Source organism: Ambystoma mexicanum, chromosome 6q, assembly GCF_040938575.1.
Source record: "Ambystoma mexicanum isolate Mex_15411 chromosome 6q, UKY_AmexF1_1, whole genome shotgun sequence".
Classification (NCBI taxonomy): domain Eukaryota; kingdom Metazoa; phylum Chordata; class Amphibia; order Caudata; family Ambystomatidae; genus Ambystoma; species Ambystoma mexicanum.
In genome coordinates, this window is record NC_090937.1 from 847295455 (window position 1) to 847316206 (window position 20752).

At 46.2% G+C, this 20752-nt stretch overlaps 1 protein-coding gene across 1 annotated transcript in view; it reads left to right on the forward strand.

Moving 5' to 3' along the window:
* Positions 1-20752, forward strand: part of TMA16 (translation machinery associated 16 homolog) — a 207827-nt gene that overhangs the window by 79918 nt on the left and 107157 nt on the right. The window contains exon 4 of the mRNA XM_069631374.1: positions 16441-16525. Within this exon, the coding sequence (XP_069487475.1) occupies positions 16441-16525 (85 nt within the window). The remainder of the gene's footprint in view (positions 1-16440; positions 16526-20752) is intronic.

Below are 20752 nucleotides of genomic sequence, written 5' to 3' on the forward strand. Positions count from 1 at the left end.
TGCTCGTCCATTGCTACCTTATAGAGAATCTTGGCTGGGGTCCTCTGTGCCTCTTCCCTACCATATAGCGAGCAGAAATACAGACCCCTCTCCAGTCTTTACAGTGGTGGCAGCGGTGGGATGCTTATGGTTTTAAGAATCAGTGTATAACCGTGCCACTTACAAAATATCTGCACTTTGTTAAATTGAGATTTAGTTGTGTACAAGATAACTGCATTACAAGCAATGTAGTCTATTGCAAATGGTAAATTGACTAGGATGAGCTTAGAGGCTCTCCAGAGTGCTTGTGAAGCCAGGGAGTTAGACTTTGTGGATAGGTCTAGGGCTGCGCTGATAGCTGCCCTGGTGGACTACCAGACTGAGGGTGAAACTCTTGAAGGGGGGATGCAACCAATGAGGATTGTGCCCCTGGGTTTGTTGCTGAATCTGCTTCTGGGAATGCCACCATTCCTGCTGCCTCTGTTCCAAACCTTAGTATTTCTGTGGAACTTGAGTTATTAAGGATGAAATTTACCTTTGAATACCGCAAGTTGGAAATAGAAGCTGATCTTAAGAAAGAGGAGCTGGCACAGCAAGTGGAACTCAAGAATAGGGATCTTGAACTCAAAGACAAGGACACTGAATGTCAGATAATCCAGCTAGAGAAAGCTAGAGTGGAGACTTCAGCTAAACCCGTTGAGAGTGTCAGGTCCCCAGCCACCAAGTCTATGAAAGATTTGGTTGGTGTGTTTGTGGAGGGTTCAGACATCCTCCAATGGATTGAAGCGTTTGAAATGGCTTGTGCATTTCATGATTTAGATAGGAGAGATTAGTCTAAGTGTTTGTTAAGCAGAGTGCCTCAAACTGGATATGACTGTATTCTGAAACTGAGTGTGGAAGAAAGGGGTCAGTATGAGTGCATGAGGTCTGCTTTGATTGGCAAGTTTGGCAAAACACCTACCCAATACCTTAGAAGGTTCGTGGAATTTAAGAAAAGCAAGAATGTGTCTTGGGTTGACTGGGTGAGTGCTGCGCACATGAACATGATAGGGTGGATTGATCGTTACAAGGTGAAAACTTTTGTTGAATTGTCCCACCTGTTGTTTTTTTTAGCATTTTTCTGAAGCCTGTTCACCAGAGCTGCTTCAGTATGCTGCTGACCAGAACATTTTAGATGCCTTTAAGCTGGCTAGGTTGGCTGATAAGTGGGTCTCCCACCGGGTGTCCCCTAAGGACTCCAGTGGGAAGGACAAGGACAAAGAAAAGGGGAACTCTCAGAAAGCTGAGGAGTCCTAAAAACAGTCACAGTCGGGTAAACCAAAACCTTCCTCTCCTAAGACCCACAAATCTAGTGGGGATAAGTCATCTGTGGGTGGGAATAAGAGTAGTGGTCCACCTGCTGTAAAGCAGGCTCCCAGTGGTTCCAGTACCGTACCCCACATTCCTGGCACCTGTTAGGAATGTGGGGCTCTGGATCACAAGATGGGTGACTCCAAGTGTAAAGGTAAGGCACTTGGAGTACAGGCTGTCAGCCTGACCTACCCTTACCCCATGTCTGAGGGGGAGGCCACTGTCCGCCCCTCCTCTGCAGGAATCACATTTGGTGCTCCAGTAGAGATCTCCTTAGTGTCCCTTGGGGCCTGGGACCAGTACGCAGAAGTACTGGTGACTATCCCACAGAACACCCGTATGTTTTTGAGAAGTGTCCTCTTGAATGGCCAGCCTTCTACTGGTTTGAGCGACACTGGGGCAAACATGACAGTGGTGGACAGGACCCTGCTCAAGCCAGGGACAATGTAGGTGCTCCTCTGAGAACCACCAGGTTAGCTGGTGGGCCTCCCAAATAATCACCTGTAGCCTTAGTCACACTCATGATTGGAGACAAGACAGCAAAGCTTCCTGTCCTGGTTCAGGACAATGTCCCTGCTAACATTCTGTTAGGAAATTATCTAGTGGAGTTGGGGGTTGATCGCGGATCTCCCCATGGCTGCTGCTGCAGTCACTAGGTCACAGGTGACACAGGTTCTGGCTGTGAGTAAGTTACCCGAGCCAAAGGCGACGCCTAAGGCAAGAAGACGGAAGACCAAGAAGGCCACCTCTGTGAAAGGGGCTCCTTCTCTTCCTGCTGTTCCTACAGCACCAATTGGGATCCATGCTCTGGGAGGGCTGGGACCAGTGGAAAACCCAAACTCAACTCCTGAGGGAGAAGAGACAGAAGACTCTCCTGTGGGAGAGGTTCTCAACCAGGAGGACCACCCCAACCTTCAGTGCCTGTTGGCTGAAGGGGGACCCTCTCAGACGGACTTCTGTAAGGGACCGAGAGCGTGCCACTCCCTTGAGGGTCTGAGGAAACGGGCCCTGTCCCAGGCACAAGGAGAAGTGTCTCAGACCTTTCCGGATCTATTGGGAGGGTGAGCTCCTTGTTAGTGAGCCCACTAAGCCTGAACCTGGTGCCCCCCCAGGTTTGCAGGCCCTTCCTACTGCAGTTGGCGCATGAGGTGCCATTGGCTGCTCATCTTGGTACCAAGAAGACTAAGCAGAGGCCCTCTGCCAATTTCTACTGGCCTCGGATGGGAGTGGAAGTGGAGTCCCACTGCAGGACCTACCCAACTTGTCAGTTGTCTGGAAAGACTGGAGGCAGTGTCATTGCCCCACTGCAGCCATTGCCAGTGGTTGGCACACCTTTTGAGAGGGTGGGCATCGACATTGTCGGTCCCCTTGACCCTCCCACTTCAGGTGGACATCGATTCATCCTGGTCCTGGTTGATCTTGCCACCAGGTACCCTGTGGCTAAACCCCTTTGGACTGTTACTGCCAAGGTGGTTGCCAGGGCTCTCCTAGACATTTTTACCTGTGTTGTAGTCCCTAAGGAGGTTGTCTCTGACAGAGGATCCAACTTCATGTCTAGTTACATGAAAACCATGTGGAAAGAGTGCGGGGTAACCTACAAGTTCTCTACCTCTTACCATCTCCAGACCAATGGTCTGGTTGAGAGATTTAATAAAACTCTCAAGGGCATGCTAGGCGCTTTGGAAGAGCCCCTAAGGAGGAAATGGGATTTCCTCCTGCCATGCCTGCTGTTCGCTCACAGCGAGGTACCTCAAGAGGGTGTTGGTTTCGGCCCCTTTGAGTTACTCTTTGGACATCCCGTGAGGGGGCCCCTTGCCTTGATCAGAGAAGGTTTGGAAGCCACCCCTCCAGGTCCCGCCAAGCAAGTGGGGTGTTGGGCCTCAGACGGAGGATGACACAGATGATGGGTCAGGCTACAGCGAATCTCAAGGCCAGCCAGGAATTGAATAAGTACTGGCATGACCTTAAAGCCTTGCAAGTGGATTGGACTCCGGGACAGGAAATCCTTGTGATGGAGCCTACGAAGCCTAGGACTTTGGCAGACAAGTGGACTGGACCCTTCAGGATCATCTCCAAGATGGGCGAAGTCAATTATCTGGTTGACATGGGAGCCCCTGGGGTAGCCCCTCAGGTATTCCATGTTGACAGGCTCAAGCCTTTCCACAGGCGAGCAGAAGTGTCATGTCTCTTGCTAGCTTCCGAGCAAGAAGAGGATGAGAGTGAGCCCCTTCCTGATTTGCTGCATAGCAACCCTCAGGATGGCTCAGTGGAGGGAGTAGATCTCTCTCCAGTTCTGACGACAGAGCAGCAGAAAGCCTGCAGGGCTTTGCTCCGGCAGTATGCCTCTCTGTTTTCACTGACACCAGGCCTTACACCGTGGTGTAGGCACAAAATTGACACTGGTGACAGTGAGCCTGTCAAAAGCAGGTGCTACCGTATGTCAGATACTGTTAAGAACCACATCCAGGCTGAGGTAGCCAAGATGTTTGATCTGGGTGTTGTTGAACCCTCCACCAGTCCCTGTTCCAGTCCTGTAGTCCTTGTCCCCAAGGCAAGTTCCCAGGCAGGTACCAAGGATTGGAGTTTCTGTGTGGACCTCAGTGGAGTCGATGCCGTCACTAAAACTGACGCACCACCATTGCCCAGGGCTGATGAGCTCGTGGACACCATAGGTGCTGCCAAATTTGTGAGCACCTTTGACCTTACCTCAGGCTATTGGCAAATAGCTCTGACGGACAATGCCAGGGAAAAGACGGCATTCTCAACACCTGAGGGACTCTGCCAGTTTAGGGTCATGCCTTTTGGGTTGAAGAATGCCCCTGCCACCTTCCAGAGATTGGTCAATCATGCGCTCAGTGGGCTGGAGGCCTTTTGTGTGGCCTACTTAGACGACATTGCCGTCTACAGTTCCACCTGGGAAGAGTATTTGACACATCTGGATAAAGTGCTGCAGGCTTTGAAAAGGGCTAACCTCACTATCAAGGCCACCAAGTACCAGATAGCTCAGGGGAAAGTCATGTATCTTGGTCACGAGGCAGGAGGGGGTCAAATCCAACCTCTCCCCAGTAAAGTACAGGATGTACGGGACTGGAAGACTCCCACTACTCAAACCCTGGTGAGACCCTTTTTGGGCCTCACTGGGTATTATCGCAATTTCATGGCGGACTATGGAACCATAGCTGCACCACTGACAGCTCTGACTTCACCCAAACAGCCTAGGAAGGTTAATTGGACTGAAGACTTTCAGAGGGCCTTTGATGGCTTGAAAGAAGTCTGTGTAGGGCACCTGTATTGTGTGCGCCTGACTACAGTTAACTCTTTATCGTCCAGACGGATGCCTGCGACACCGGAATTGGAGCTGTCTTGTCCCAGTTAGATGACAAAGGGAGAGAACATACAATCATCTTCATCAGTAGACAACTCAAAGGTAGGGAACTAAGGTGGGCTACTGTTGAAAAGGAGTGTTTCAGTATAGTTTGGAGCCTTAGGCGTTTTAGGCCCTAGTTTACGGGGTCTACCTTCAAGGTCCAAACAGACCATGAATCCCTGAAGTGGCAACTGCAAATGAAGGGTGAGAACCCGAAACTGCTCAGGTGGTCCATTAGCCTGCAAGGGCTAGACTTCACAATAGAGCATAGTCCAGGGAAGAGTCACGATAATGCAGATGGCCTTTCCAGAAGGTATGTTGACCGTCTGGATGAGGGTGTCTTATCTCGTGGGAGATTAGGCACCCTAACCTCAGTCTGGGGGAGGCGACTGTGATGCTGGAAATGCATTGGAGGGACAGGGCCTCCCTGTCCTTGTCCTGTAGTCCTTTTTCATTTGTGTTCTGTATTGTTTTCTGCCCAGGAGTCCATATGGGACCCCTGGCAGTGCAGCTCTTCCTGTTTTTGGTTTGGTGTACAGACCCATGGGATACCCTTATGGCAGCCATGGGTGGGGGTGCAACCCTGTGCCCCTAGTATATGTTTTTGGGCACCAGTGTGTGGCCCACAGAGCAGGGTATGGGCTGGTGGCAGCTCCATGCTGAATTTGACGGGTGCTCTGAGTATCTTCCGTTTTGGGATACCCAGTCCCTGCATTGGAATCAGTTGATTCCTGATAGGAAACAAGATGGCCCCTGTGGCCTCTTGCTTTCTATTGCCTGTTACCTTGTTGTCCCAAAGTCCTGGGAAGCCCTGACTCTGTCCCTTCCCCCTGACTGGCTGTTTCGTGGAAGTTCCATATATGGTGGTGTTGGGAAGTCCAGGCCAGACTGCCTGGAGCTTTCCCAGTGACTGTATGGTGTGGGTACACCCTGTGGGTGGGACCTGGGTGAATGGAGTGTGTGACCAATATCTACTTCTTATTGTGGATGTCTGGTTTCTGGTATGAGAGACAAAGACTGAGATAGCCCTGCCCAAAACTGGTATGAATGTAGTTTTGAATGGCTTGGTACTTGTCCCAATACACATTCCTTGTTGTGAGTGTCTGAGAGGGAGGAGTATGGCATGAATGCCCTTCTGTATGATTGGCTGCTGAGTGTGACCCAGCAGTGTGGATGAGAGACAGAATAGTATATCTGGGGACCTCTCAGCACTGTAAATTGTTCAGAAGCTGAGTCAACACTTGAACAGTAACTGGAACTACCTATCTTCGACGCCCTGCTGGAAGAACTACTGCTGCTTCATTTGCTTCGACCCGATCCGAAAGCTGTCGATTTAATCGAAGACTGATCCGAGAGAGAACCTGGCTAGGCGCCCTCCTCACGTGCTCCGAGGGACCATCGAGCACCACCAACCTTCGCCGAAGCTTCCTGGAAGTCAGACCCTCGAAAGACTGCCGACGGGAGACGGGGACTGAAGAGGGGAATGAAGTGAAGCACCCGGACATTGACGCTGTCGAAGTCCATTGCCGTCGACCAGGGTTCGGAGTATCACCGTAACCGCAGGAGGCCCGTCGAAGCCGTGTTGTCCTTTGCCTAAAACTGTTGAATCGAATGACTCCCTTGTCTGCGCCGTCGACCGTTTTATCCCGCCGGAGAAAGTCGCGGACGCCAACGCGCCGAGGAGAATCCGCCGGTGGGTTTCCTGCCTCCCAAAGACCACAAAGACTTTGACGACTCGACGCCCTTGTCGGGCCACAGTTCTTCAGAAACTCTTTGCGGTCCTGAAATATCCAACGCCGAGGTGCCCCGTACACCCAATCCTCGCAGGACGTCGTCGACGAGCACCGCCTGGATCAACGCCGGGGTCTCGGCACCCTCGAACTTTTCATCGTCGATGCCTAGTTCACCTTCTTCGACGATCCGTGGCTCCTGCTTTAAAGGGAGTCAGCCAAGAAGGATCCCTCGACACCTCTTTGAAGATTTTTGCTCTACCAGGTACATTAGGGGGGTAGAAACATTATAGAAGGAAATAAGACTTGTAGAACAATATATGGACTGGGCTTGTTATAGCTCTTTATTTTACAGGTTGCCCAGGTGGGGGGATCTCCACACAGAACTGTGTTTAAAGGTAGAGTCCAATATTCTGCCAATTGTTCTAACCAACTGCTTTCCTCGTATGACATTTAACCAGAGTACAGTTGATGCACTTTAATGAAATCTGATAATAATTGTGGTACCACTTAGAAATGTATATATTTGCCATTGTAGATTTTCTGAGTACAAAGTTAGTTATTGTGATAGTGTACATAACCTTGAATATTAATTATATAAAGACTGTGTTTTCAGTAATACAGTGTGTGGGGGCTTGGGGACTAGACTGTACTTAAGAACCAGCCTCCATCACCTCCTGAGAATCTAGGCCTTGATTGCCGGTCCATTGCTACCTTATAGAGAATCTTGGCTGGGGTCCTCTGTGCCTCTCCTCTACCATATAGAGAGCAGAGGTAAAGACCCCCCCCTCCAGTCGTTACACCTGACCTACGCAAATCACCCCTTCTTAAACTTGGAATTTTGTCTACTTTTTAGAAATGTATGCCTTTCTGTCCTCCAATTCGGCTTTCCTACCCTTTTCTTCCGCTCCGTTCATGCATGTCCAATTGGCAAAAATGGCCAAAATCGCCTACCTCTCACAAAACGGTTGATAACCACATCAAAATATTCTTTTTTTCGTTTCCACTCAACCTGTTCTTGAAAGCCAGGAAATTGGGGAATTTAGCACAACAAACCATTTGTTCCTAGCTCTTACAAGGAAACAACCACAGGCTTCTTTGTACATCATTTTATTTGCATTTTTTGAAAAAAACACAACATTTTCACCATTTTTGGTTATTTTTTCTCACCCCCCCCTACAGCAACCTAGGATTCCTGGGTGGCGTTACGACTGCCTGCATGTGGGGGAAAAGAAGGGGCGAAATTTGGCCGAGATATCTCATGTAACAAAAAAGTTACAAGGCATTGAATGGCCACATACCAAAATCACCAAAAAAGGCCTTGGCATTGGGGGAAATACCAATGGCACTTAAAGGGTTAAAACAGGGTAAGCCAAAGTCAATGTTCAAGAGTCTATATGAGCTAAAGCACTTCTCTGAAGGGAAGTTAGAAAAGTCTTTGCACAATGTTTCAGAGGTCTTTGAAGAAAAAGATGAATCAATATAGGGCCACAAGCTGTTAGACTTGTGAGTAGTAGAAGATGCAAGCAACTCTACAGCAAGAGGTAAGTTCTCTTTTTGTACAGGATCCAAGTAAAGATGCAGCAGATGACTCCTGTTCCTGTACAGCTCTACAGATCTCACTGTTCCTGGGCCTCAGTCGTGGGGACAAGAGGGAGGATGTCGGGGAACTCTTGCACTGCACTGGGACTGTCAAAGCTTGCAACTGGCAAACTTCTTTCAGTGGCTGTTCAGTGTTTCAGCTCCTCGCATCTACCGCAAATCCACGGTTCCTGGCTGTCGAGATGGACTTTCCTTGCTTCTGGGGTCCTGCACTCTGTTGAGGGCTCAGGCTCGGTCAGTCCTGCTTCCTGGGAGTCTGGAGGATCTTCCTGGAGCTCTTGGCTAACTTAAAAGCAACACACAAACTGGTGTTACTCTCCCTGGCTCTACGGTTTCAAGCAGCAACTCTGTGGAAATTCATCCAGCTCCAAGATGGATGTCCAGGTGGCTTACTTTGAAGTTGATTGGTCCCATCAACACAAGGGTAGAAGTCGTCCTTGCAGGTGCTTTTCTGTCGATGCGAATTTGACGTTTCGGCACTGCAGCAGGGCTTCACCAGGCAAACCAACGGTCCAGGAGTTGCAGCAGGCATTTCGGTTCCTTCGTCCAGTGGTCGACTCTGCCTTCCAAGCCAAAAGACTCACCTTTTTATACTGTTCTCCCCCTTTCATTCCAGCCTAGCTGTCAATCACTCAGCAGGGTGGCTGTCCTTGCCGGACAGTCAGCCAGGCAATCATCACAGAGTGCATTTGGGTCTCCTAGGAGACTAAGCACAGGGAGTTTCGGCACCTCCCTCACTTCCTGGCCACCCCAGATACCCTGGAGCCAGAGGCAGGTTTCACTCGTGAATACCGCCAAAGGCAAAACTAACAAAGGGACCAAACCTGGTTTGGCACGCAGAGTAAATCTCAAGAAGGACTTTCCACAGAGAAATGGCGAAAAAAGAAGACTGGGCCATTTTGACAAAAATGACACCTTTGGGTGCTTTACTGCAGCTGCGAACGAGCCCGTGATAAATGCACACCACGCTAGTAAAAACAAAACCACTGCCATGAGCCATTCAGTGAGGAAAGGGTAACATAAAAGATTAAAATTGGCCAATGTAATTATAACGGATAGTCCTAGTAGAACGGATGAAGTGGATGAAACTGATAAGTGGATGAATCGAATGAAGTGGACGGAACGCATGAAGTGGACGGAACGGATACAGTGGATGATCGGATAAAGTGGATGTGATGAATGAAGCGGATGGAACGGCTGAAGCGGATGAAACGGACGAAATAGAAGGATTGGATGGAGTGGATGGAGCGGAAGGAGTGGATGGAACGCATAGAACGGATGGAGTTGATGGAACAGATGGAGTCGATGAAACGAGTAGAGTGAACGAATGAAAAGGATGAGTAGCTTTACAGAATGGAACAGATGGATTGAATCAAGTGGATGGAGCAGATGAAACGGACACAGTAGACTGAACTGAAGGAGTGGATGAAACAAATGGAAAGGATGGAACAGCTGGAATTGATGGAACAGGCAGAAGTGGATGGAATGGATGGAGTTAATGGAACGAATGGAATGGATGGAACAAATGGAATGAATGGAACGGATGGAATGAATGGAACGGATGGAACGAATGAATGGAGTGGATGGAACGGATGGAGTGGACGGAACAGGTGGAGTGGACGGAACAGGTGGAGTGGACGGAACAGATCGAATGGATGAACAGATTAATTGAATGGAACAGATGGAGTGCATGGAACAGATGGAGTGGATGGAACTGATAACCACCATATTACACCACCATGCTTACTCTCTCCTATACACCAGCACACAACTAGAACACAGAGATACTATGACACATTCGGTATAGCTGTTCTCATACTAACACCCGCTACATACTCCTCGTCCTAATTAAACATCAGCTAAGCTCACTGCTAACTTAAGCGTCTCCTCATGCCTAACGCAGCCACAAATCAGTCTCGACGTCATCCATCCAAAATGAACACATATACACGACCTCCCAACCGCTACACCTACCGCTAAGAATTAGCTATCATACAACTACCACTCCGGCTGCACACACATCCGGTGCACACATGCACCTTATGTCTCTTTCTCTACTGACTTGAACTACGGTTCCCGAGGGCGTTCAACCTACCAGCGCTTTGAGATCATACCAGTGGTACATAAGGCGCTATATAAATGCCAAGTAACGTAACCTAACATAACATAGCATGAGAAGCTAGACAAAGGGGATACTAGGTAACCCCTCCAGCACCCTATTGTAAGATAGTGTGTGCTGGGTCTAGAAAGTTACAAATGTAAGTAAAGTCAATTTCACTTTACTGCTCTGAGAAACAGTAGTTTATCCCAGAGAATGTATTTAAACCTTGCTTTGTGCTTTGTGACACAATGTAAACGATGATGCCTATGGAGTTTGTCAGACTTCACAACCAAAAGAAACACAGAGTACAAAAATCACATTAAAATACATGATAGAGTGGGAAAAAGGATTTCACTCTCTCCAGGTTAAAAAAAATCAAGTCCTCAAAATCCGGCAAAGTTGCTGGGGGTCTCTAAGGTTGAGGGAATTGGCACATTTCGGAGAATACTCCCTAACAATACCTGTGTGAACAGCAGCCATACATCCAGAGCCATGGACTGTACCCGTTTTGAATGCTGACTTGACTACAGAAACACACCAAGAAGCCCAGCTCCACGCTGTTGTGCACCCATGACGAGCAATACATGTCCTTGCAGTGGCCCTGTAAGCCCTGGCTCACCTTAAAGGGCTCTAATCATTTAGAAGACCTCACTCCTTAACTTTTTTCAAGCCCCTTTCAAGTTTTTTCGAAATTTGATTTGCAGATCAATTCCCTGCAACCACTGTCTTCACAAAGTGTGTCCCCTTTTCTCTCAAGGTCTGCATTCTCTGGATTTCCTTTAGAGGGGTGGTTTTTTAGTGTTTTTAATTAGTTGGGTGTACTCTTCATGGAAGCTCCTATTTTTATTGAAGGTGGACATTCTTTTGTTTTGGTACCACATATGTGGGTGCAGAAATAAGATTCAGATACAACTCTTATAGAATTTTGGATATAGACTTTTATTAATAATAAATGGGTTGGAAAATGCCTCTATCCCTAAGGCTAAGAGGGGTTTCCTTACCTCAAAGGAAATTGAGATTGTCAGGAAGTCTGAAACTAAAAGGAGTCTGTCACTGTCATGTCCCATTAAGATACATCTGTCCCTTACACTAATAGTCTAATATAAATGTGCAGGGTTAATCTTCTCGTAAAGAAAATCGTGTTCTTATAGTTTCAAACAACTGAAAGGTCCCCAGTCTTGCTGGCCGTAAAAAGTGTTCCAAAATAATATTCAAAAAGGTAAGGTTCCATGTTTAGGGATGTACACCTTTCCCCTAGATTCTTTCTTATTTCGAATCTCTGAATATTTGGCGAGCAGCTTTTGTTTGTTTTCACAGTTCCTCTTTCTTATTATCGTGGTATGCTTTGTTCCCCAAGCGAAGTTTTCTAATGATAAGGTCATAGTTCTTTCCTGTAGGCATCTTTCGATTATGCAACTCAGGAGGAACTGCATAGTTTCTGTGTTCTAGCAGGTTGGCATGTTCTATTCCCAAATTTAGGAATCCTGTAGTTTCTGTCTTTCTTGGTCTTGTTATTTTCAGTCTCTTTTATGGGTGTGAGCCCCAGACTCGCAATGCTTAATTTGACGTGTTTTGTCTCCTCTGTTAGGTAAGTATTGGTGCAGTCACACTGTGTGAGACTACACAAGACTTAACTGCTTGGTATTAGGTAACCCACCTTTAGTGTAGATCTGTTCTACACAGGTTGGTACTGTGACTAAGCAGCCATGCCTATCTCAAGAGGGGTAAATGTGAACTGTACAGATGTAATCTGTCAATACAAGTAACCAAGTAACACTTACACTCTAATATATATTTATTTGTTTACACATCAGTTTTAGTTAAATATTCTTTAAAAAAGGCAATTGTTTGTAACAGTCAAGAAAATTTTGGAATCACTTTACAAAGTTCGTGAAGTTGGTGAATACTCTTTGTACATGCTAATACATTTCTCATACACCCTGAAGTGACTTCAATAACAAGGATAGTATTGCTTTTATCTTAGACACCAATATACTTTTTAGACTCTTGAAGGAAGGGTTAGGGAAATAGAAAGGTGAGAAGATACTTTTTTATAATGTGAAGACAGTTTGAATCCTCTAATGAAATCTAGGTAAGCCTTTTGTAGCAGTAACAGTGCTCAACAAATTACGACCTATGAGGGGACAACCAAAGCCAAAGTTAATAGATTAGAAGGATGATTTTAAGAACCAGGACAGCCAAAGTCACTTGGACCAAGTTGATAGTTCTGATGGACTTCTTTGGTAAAGTCTTTCACAAAGTCAGATAGTTCAAGAAAATCACTGAAGGGACACACGCTGTTAAGCCTTTGTAAGGGGAGTTGAAATCAACTCAAAAAGGTAAGCCAGTGCACTTAAGGTAAGTACTTCAAGCCCCCACAGTACCTCTGGTTTGAAGAAGCGTTCCAGCTGGATTCCTTTTTGCTCCAGCCAAGCAAGCCCTTGTTCCTGGGCCTCAGTCGTGGGGACAAGAGGGAGGGTGTCTGGCGGGTTCCTGTGGCAGTACTGGGGAGAGGACTTTGTCAGCTATGGATTTTTTTAGATTCAGTGGCTCTTAGTGGTTTCAGTGCCTGGCAAACAGCACTGATGCAGAACGAATATCCCTAGTTGGACTTTCCTTGCTCCCTCAGTCTTGGGCTCTGGTGAAGGGACTCTGGATTGGGATTTCCTGCTTCTGGAGTGTCCTTGTGAGGCTCCCAGAGCTTTTGGCTGGATTGGTTCCGTGGAAGACGTTGCACTCGATAATGGACACTCGACCCCTGGCATTGGGCTTCTGCAGCACTGGAGAGACACAGCAAGTCGGGAATTGTGCCAAAGTGGAGTTTGTCACAGGGCTAGTTGGCCCCACCAGCCCAAGGGGAGAAGTCGTTCCGTCCGGAGCTTCTCTGTCGATTTGAAAAAGGAGTTCAGCACAGCAGCAGGGCTTCACCGGGCACTTCGAGGTCCAGGAGGTTGCAGCAGGCTTCTCATCAAGATTTCTTCTTCGGATGTTTCATCCAGTTGTCGACTCTGCCTGTAGTCCCAAGAAACTTTCCTTTTAAGCTCATTCTCGTTCATTCACAGCCCTAAGCTGTCAATCACACAGCAGGGTGGCTGTCCTTCCCGGACAGCCAGCCAGCCAGCCAATCAGGACTGGTTTCGTTCAGGCACACCTAGAGACAAAGGACAGGGGTGTTTCGGGACCCTCCCTCTCTTCCTGTCCTTCCAGACACACTGCAGCCAGTGGCAGACTTAAGGGCTGAAGCCAGCCAAAGGCCACACATGCAAAGGGCTGAAACCTGCCTCAACTTACAGAGTGAAGGCCAAGAAAGACCTTACAAACAGAAACAGAAAATGACACAAAAAGACGACCATGGCCATTTTTGCTTCTGCCTGCGGAAAAAATGCACATTGGTAGAAAAAAGTAAACCACTGGCACCAGCCATTTATAGTAGTAAGGGTAACAAAACATTTTACATGCGAAAATAGGATAAGGGGCTACTAGGTAAGCCTCCAGCACTCCACAGAAGATGGTGTGTGCTGGACCTACAAAGTAAAAAGATAAGTAAGATCAATTTCACCTTAGTATTCTTGGGAACAGTAGTTCATCCAAGAAAAGGTATTTAATCCTTAAGAGAAATCCAAGAGATCTCTGTGACACTGCACTGTGTCACTATACGAAAAGCAGATGCCTATGGAGTTTGTCAGACTCCAAAAATAGTGAAAACATAATATCCCAGTCAGGGAAAAACAGGAGGGAGTGAGAAAAAGGTACCACTCACTCATGAGTTAAAATTAAAAAGTCCTAAGTCCAGCAAAAGAGCTGGGGATCTCTAAGGTGGGAGGAAATTAGCACAGAAATGAAAATTCTCCCCAACAGTCTCTTTGCTGTCTTTAGTGTTGTTATGCATGGAGATTTGCTTATATCCAAATTCAGTGTTATTATGCAGGTCAGTTTGGCTATATGTATTTTCAGGGTTGTCACGCCTGTTGGTTGAATCATAGGCATTTTTTCTGTTATTATGCAAGTCATCTTGGCCACTTGCACAATACTCCATACTGTCTAGGTCTTGTTGGGGAGGAGCTAGCGCCTTCCTACACCCCTCATGCACTTTACAATTAGACAAGACTTCTCTAAGCACTGAGAAAGCTTCTTTCATGCAGAAATAATCACACACTGGTGTGGCCAGCCACTAAATTAAAATAGTTAGTATTTACATATAAGGTGCAAATAACTATTTAGCTGAATACATTTGTAAAACTGTTAAGTTGTAGTTAGCTTTTCTCAGAGCACGGTAAAGAGTTCTGTGCCAATATTAATACAGCCTGTGCTGAAAATAGACTACAGGCATTGCGTCACTGAGGCTAGCTCTGGCAGAGCACACAAAGGGACTGAGCAGCCGTTTCCTGTCCCATCAAAAAGCCCGTGTATACTAAGAATAGGAGTGTACATGCTTAAGGCACATTATGGAAAAACAGGGTTTTAAGGAGGGATTACTGGACCAGATGCAATATAATTATATTGATTGGAGTGTTGAGAAGATGGCGGGATGATCTGTTTATATATAAATGTTTATAATATAGTAAAATGATGAAATATTAAGCAACAATGTATTGTTGCATAGGCACGCATTATGTTGAGTAGCCTGTCCCAAATGGGAACCCGGCCATGCAAAAAGGAAGACTGCAGTGTCCCTTGTATGGAAGAAAGACAGTTTTGGATGAGCTATGCCATTATCCAGTAACCAAGTTTGACAGAATTTAAAGGCTCCTACTTGGCATCAGTCAGGAGGAGCCAGCCACGGAAGACAGAATGCTGGTCGGAATGTTGCCCCCTCCCCCAATCCTCCTCTTTGTACAGATTAAAGTTTGTTATCCTTGCAAGATGACTCTTGGCCTTAATTCCCTTGAGTGGTGAATTATTAATCTGGTGTGAGCGGGATTATGGGTACCTGTATATTTACGGGGGTACCCCTGTAAATTGGGCTACCTTTCAGTCTTTATTATTATGGAAGTTAGTTTGGCAGTAATATATATTGGCTGTATCGAGGGAGGGGATAGTAGGGCGTAGTCTTGGACAAGGGCAGGGTGAGGTAAAGCGGGTTGATACTGCGTTCTCCTCTGACGATGATCATCCCCAACCCCATAGGGGGAATTCCTTCTTCATGTGATCCTCCCTCGGTGCACCACCCGCAGGGGGACTATTTTACTGTGGAGACACCGCCCTGGTACCATGGGATAAGTCTCCCCCCTAGGGAAGAAGGGCGACATCCTCAGTTTCATCACACACTATACTATTGTTTGAGTTGCATCTGTACCAGCCCACACCCCTTCTGAAGAGTATAGCTTGCCCTGGTCCTACTTTAGCAAAACAGGAGAAAGAGGTATACATGTGAGGCTGTGCCCATTTCACTTTTATGATTGGGATCACTGCTAGTTTGCGGTAGTGTGGGGCTGAGTAGGCGTTTTATACATTGCCCATCTTTGACCGACTGCAAAGCAGTAGTCATTTCCTTATAGTGGTTGTTTGTGACTAGAGAAGAGACTGTGGCCTGTCATACTTTTTTGTATGAGCATTCTTCCTTTAGATTGCACCTTGTAACATGCACATAAGAGTAAACCAGCCACATACATGTTAACAAGACTTCTGTGTTCTTACCACAAGTTTGCTAAACATAGAGGCCATTGACTGCTCCAAAATACAGAGATCTGTTTCTTGCCTACACCTTTGGTCCATCCCCTAAATTCCAGCTTTTTGCTGGTACGCGTGTTGGTACTAATTATCTGTGCACCTTCGTAGCAGGTTGCTCATTTAGTTAGTCAACCCATCAAGTGTAGATAATGATAATGATGTGTTATTTATCTAGTGCCTTAATCCAAAGCGCTTTTACAGAGCACATATTCCCATACAATATCACCCAACCGAAATTGGTACTCATTTATCGGCCAAGGAAGGATGAAAGGCTGAGTTGGCCTGGGATTCGAACCTGCGACCTGCAGATCACGCTCGGATCGCAGCAGCGAGCGCTCAACCCGCTGAGCTATTTTACCGGCATATAATTTTGCCGTAGAATTGGCATGACCTCAGATCCCACCACATATTAATCTACTGTTCCAACCTTTTTATCCTCCTCAGATGCCTGCCCATTAACATGAAAAATCTCTGGTCATAGCAATTTATTAATACATTGTCAGCAGCTTTATTCTGACAAATTGTGAAATGCATTTCATAAGTTCAATGATAGTTCCAATGATCATATACATTGCTCATATGTTTTTTTTTTAAAAATTCTATTGATTTGAGATTGTCACTACAATAGATCATTCTTCTAGGTGAAAAACTCCAGTGGTTTCAAAACCATCTCGATCCTAGCAAGAAAGAATATACAAAGAAGGAATGTTGTGAGCTCATTCAAAGGTAAGTGCTTGATAATTATCCGTTTCATATTATGTGATAACCTTCCAAAACATAGCTTCGGTGTGATCTCTTTCAGATCGGTTACCGTGAATGTTCATGAATAATAGTGTTACTGACACTGTTCTTATATGAACTTACCTAATTTTCTGCGACTGTATTTGGTGTACATAGGTATTACTGTAACATCCATACTGAGTATTGACGAAAGGAACTGCTATAGGCCAATTCTCATGGAACCACTGAATAGAAAAGTGCTCTTAGTATTTGATTTTCTCAACAGAAAATGATGAGAAATGTACATGAATATATTTCCTTAACTTATTTCCATGGTTTTTCATTCTTCTGGAAACCCGACTGATACGCTATGGTAAGTCATTTATAACGCGCCTGTAGGCAAGTGTTTTCTAGGCGCGACAACACAAGGGAGGGAAGGCAGAGAGAGGGCAAGACCAACGATCTTGCTAGGCCTTGTCTCATTCAGATCGTACAAGTGTGAGAACGAAAATTGCAAGGGGAAAGGGGGGGTGTGCAAGGAAGAGAGGAGGGGAAAACAGGGCAGGAATGCTCTGAGTAAGTGGAGCAAGGGCCGCCCAGCTCTGAGTAGTGCAGGGAGAACAAGGGACTGCAGTGTTACAGCTACAGCCCCTAAGTGCGTGGTAGGCCCAGAGGCAGTGCAAGGGTGACTGATCAAGAAAGAGCCTAGTACCCAGTGAGACTCTGAAGGTAGCTAAGCAAGCAGTCAGTACAGCCGACAGTTAGGTCAGGTAGGTTAGCAGGGGATGGATGGATGGAGGGATGGAGGGATGGAGGGAGGGATGGAGGGAGGGATGGAGGGAGGGAGGGAGGGATGGAGGGAGGGAGGGAGGGAGGGAGGGAGGGAGAGAGAGAGAGAGGAAAAAAAAAAAAAAGAGAGACAAGGCAAGTTTTGAGCTGCTTCTGCAACTCCAGGTGGCCCAACTCAAGTTTGAGAGGGGCAGGGAAGCCATTCCAGAGGGAGGCACCCGCAGAGGAGAGAGATCTACCCCCCACTTTCTGCCGGGAGAAGCGTCTAACCCTTATAGAGTTGTAGGTAGCTGAGCGAAGGGCTCGAGAAGGAAGGTATTTTGGAAGAGGGCGTTGGATGTAGTGCAGGGCCCAGCCCCAGAAAGCCTTGTGGACAAAGCAAAGGGTCTTGAACTTGATCCTTGCAGCCACTGGGAGCCAGTGGAGAGATTTCAGGGCTGAAGAGATACAGCCCCAAGGATAAGTCTTGCAGTCCTGTTCTGCCTTTTAATATTCAGTGGCTCCACAAGCACAGCCGTAGATGGGCAAACTTGCATTTAGATCTGTTGAGGCAAGGTGATTTGCAGGTTTGTAATGGGCTAGTATATGGTAAAACTATTTAAATAAACCTGACACCCATTGAAGGCTAGGATTGCAAAGTGAAATGTCCTTTAGTTGCTGTTGAGCTTATAATAGAGGACAGAGTTAAAATTAATATTCATTCAGCTCGATTCATGATAGTTTACAGAGGGAAGACCATGATCTTCTTGTGTCATTTCATTTGTGAGAAAATTGTATTTTTATTGAATGAATGGCAGAAGGAGATTTGAAGGTACATAAGCATTAGAGGAGTTTGAGGGATATAATGTTTAAATACCAGACTTTCTTTTATATATATAGAAAATATGCGAATTGTAATGTCGTTTTGTACAGTGCGCAATGTAAAATCCAAATTGATTTAATTACTGCTTTATTTGAATAAAGTGTTGGTAGCAATTTTGGTAGCATAAGAGTAGTATATGTTGGGGACCGTTGCAAGCGCCCTTACATTTTGTAAAACAATATTCTGTTAATTTAAGACCACTGTGATGGGAGCCTACAGTACGTCTAGTGTTGACAGTCTTTCTAGGAGGGTTGCGTGCATGAATAAGGGAAGGGTTGTTATCGGAACAGGACATTTTAGAATGTTAATATTTTATTCCTTTTGTTGTCCCTGCAAATTTAAAGTAGCCAGCCAATTTGTTCTTCACAGTCTTTGTCAAGAAATTATAAACTCTGCAGGCCCCTGGTGCCCTTTCCAAGCCTCCTTTTGCAGAGTCCAGCCGCCCCAGCTGTTAGAATTGTGAACATTAGCCTGCGTCACATCTAGATAGGATTGTGATTGTTAGCAATGCCGCACTTAGTTAGAATTGTGAACATTAGCCTACGCCAGACCCAGACAAGATTATGAATATTAGAAATGCCACACTTCATTAGAATTGTGAGCATTCGCCTGCGTCGCATCTAGGTAGGCTTGTGAATGTTAGCAATGCCACACTTAGAATTGTGAACATTAGCCTGCGTAACATCTAGATGGTATTGTGATTGTTAGCAGTGAGGCACTTAGTTAGATTTAAATCAGTAGCTTGCGTCACTTATAGATAGGATTGTGAATGTTAGCAATGCCGCACTTAGAATTGTGAGCGTTATCCTACGCCAGACCCCGACAGAATTGTGAATGTCGGCAATTCTGCACTTAGTTAGAATTGTGAACATTAGCCTATGCCAGACCCAGACAGGATTGTGAATGTTAGCATTGCCACACTTAGAATCGTGAACATTAGCCACACTTCCGCACTTAGATTTGTGAACATTGGCCTGCCCAAGACCCATACTAGATTGTGAATGTTAGCAATACCGCACATAGTTAGAATTGTAAACATTAGCCTGCACCGGACCCGAATATTGTCAATGCCGCACTGAGTTAGAATTGTGAACATTAGACTGCGCCAGACCCTAACAGATGTGTGAATGTTAGCCTGAGTCGCTTCTAGATAGAAATGCAAATGTTAGCATGTCCTACAGTTGGGTGGAGCTCTGAACATTAGCCTGAATCGCATCTGGATAGATATGCGAATGTAAATGTTTAACATTTGTATGACTGTGTACCCTGCTTTCCTGTTCCCCATACTGTTGCTATATATCTCTACTATACACCATCATTCAACTAGAACACAGCTATACCCCTGAATAATTCGGCCTAGCTGCTCACATACGAATATGACCCCATGAACACCTCATCACCCTAATAAAATGCAGCTAACCGAGCACATTCCAACCTAGTTGCTCACATATGCGTCCTTCAGGCCTAACGCAGCTAGAGCCCAGTCTGTGTGTCCACCCACGACTGCACGCATCCAACTGATATCTTCAGCACCACACCTAACGCTAGGATGCAGCTACCATCCGGCAATTACATCAGCTGCACACATCTGGTACACCCACGCACCCTACGACACTATCTCTCTCTCTACTGACCAGAACTGCGGTTCCCGAGATTGTTCAACCTACCAGCGCTTTGAGGTCATACCATTGATCTATAGTGCTCTATATAAATGCCAAGTAACATAACATAACAGGTATCAGGATGGGGTAAGCAATGTGTTGTGATGGGATGGGGTGATACTCACATCAGTTCTTGAGTTTGGGGTTGGGACAGCCAACCGGGTTTCTGGAAACCAAGGCAATATCTGGTCACTTGTCACCGCGGCGGGCCCTACTAGAAGGGAAGAGCTGGGCCTGTCTGGTCACTGGCTAGCGAGGGTACAGCTGGCATGCAGGTAGTGGGTCAAGAAGCCGGTCTAGTCACAGGATAATCTCAAAAAGGGTACCACAGCTTTTCCCCCCTTTACCCTGAGTATAGGGATTTTATTTTTAATGGGGTTTTTTCTGGATCAATGGTCCTGCCTGGACAGGGTCAGCTATTCTCTGGCCTGGCAGTAGAATCTGGAATCTTGCAGAGTGAATGTAGAATGTCTGGATATGCAGGAGCTGAAAAATTCAGAAGAGACTGTTGTCTCTGTGAGCTTCCACTTTTTATAAGGCGTATGCCATCACAGGATTTACCATGGGGGCAGGCTTTGGCTGGGCATGCTTCTAAAAACTGGATTGGTCAGGGTTTATTATTACCGCCTTCCTGTCAGCCGGTTGGACTTTTAGAGCCATGACATCAGTTTTATGGTGTGGGTTTACTATGGCCAGGCCCTCCCACAGTTAATTTTGCCAAAACTCCGTTATGGAGCAAAACACTCATATTCACACATGTCATCATCAGTAAATTTATACGGGCAGATTACATATTTTATAATACACATGCTGATCCAAATCCCAAAACGGTGCGATGCTATTTAGTCATTCTATCAATCTTTCGCCATTTCCATGGAAAATAGTTCACCTTTAATTCTACAATTCGGTACACTGAAGCGC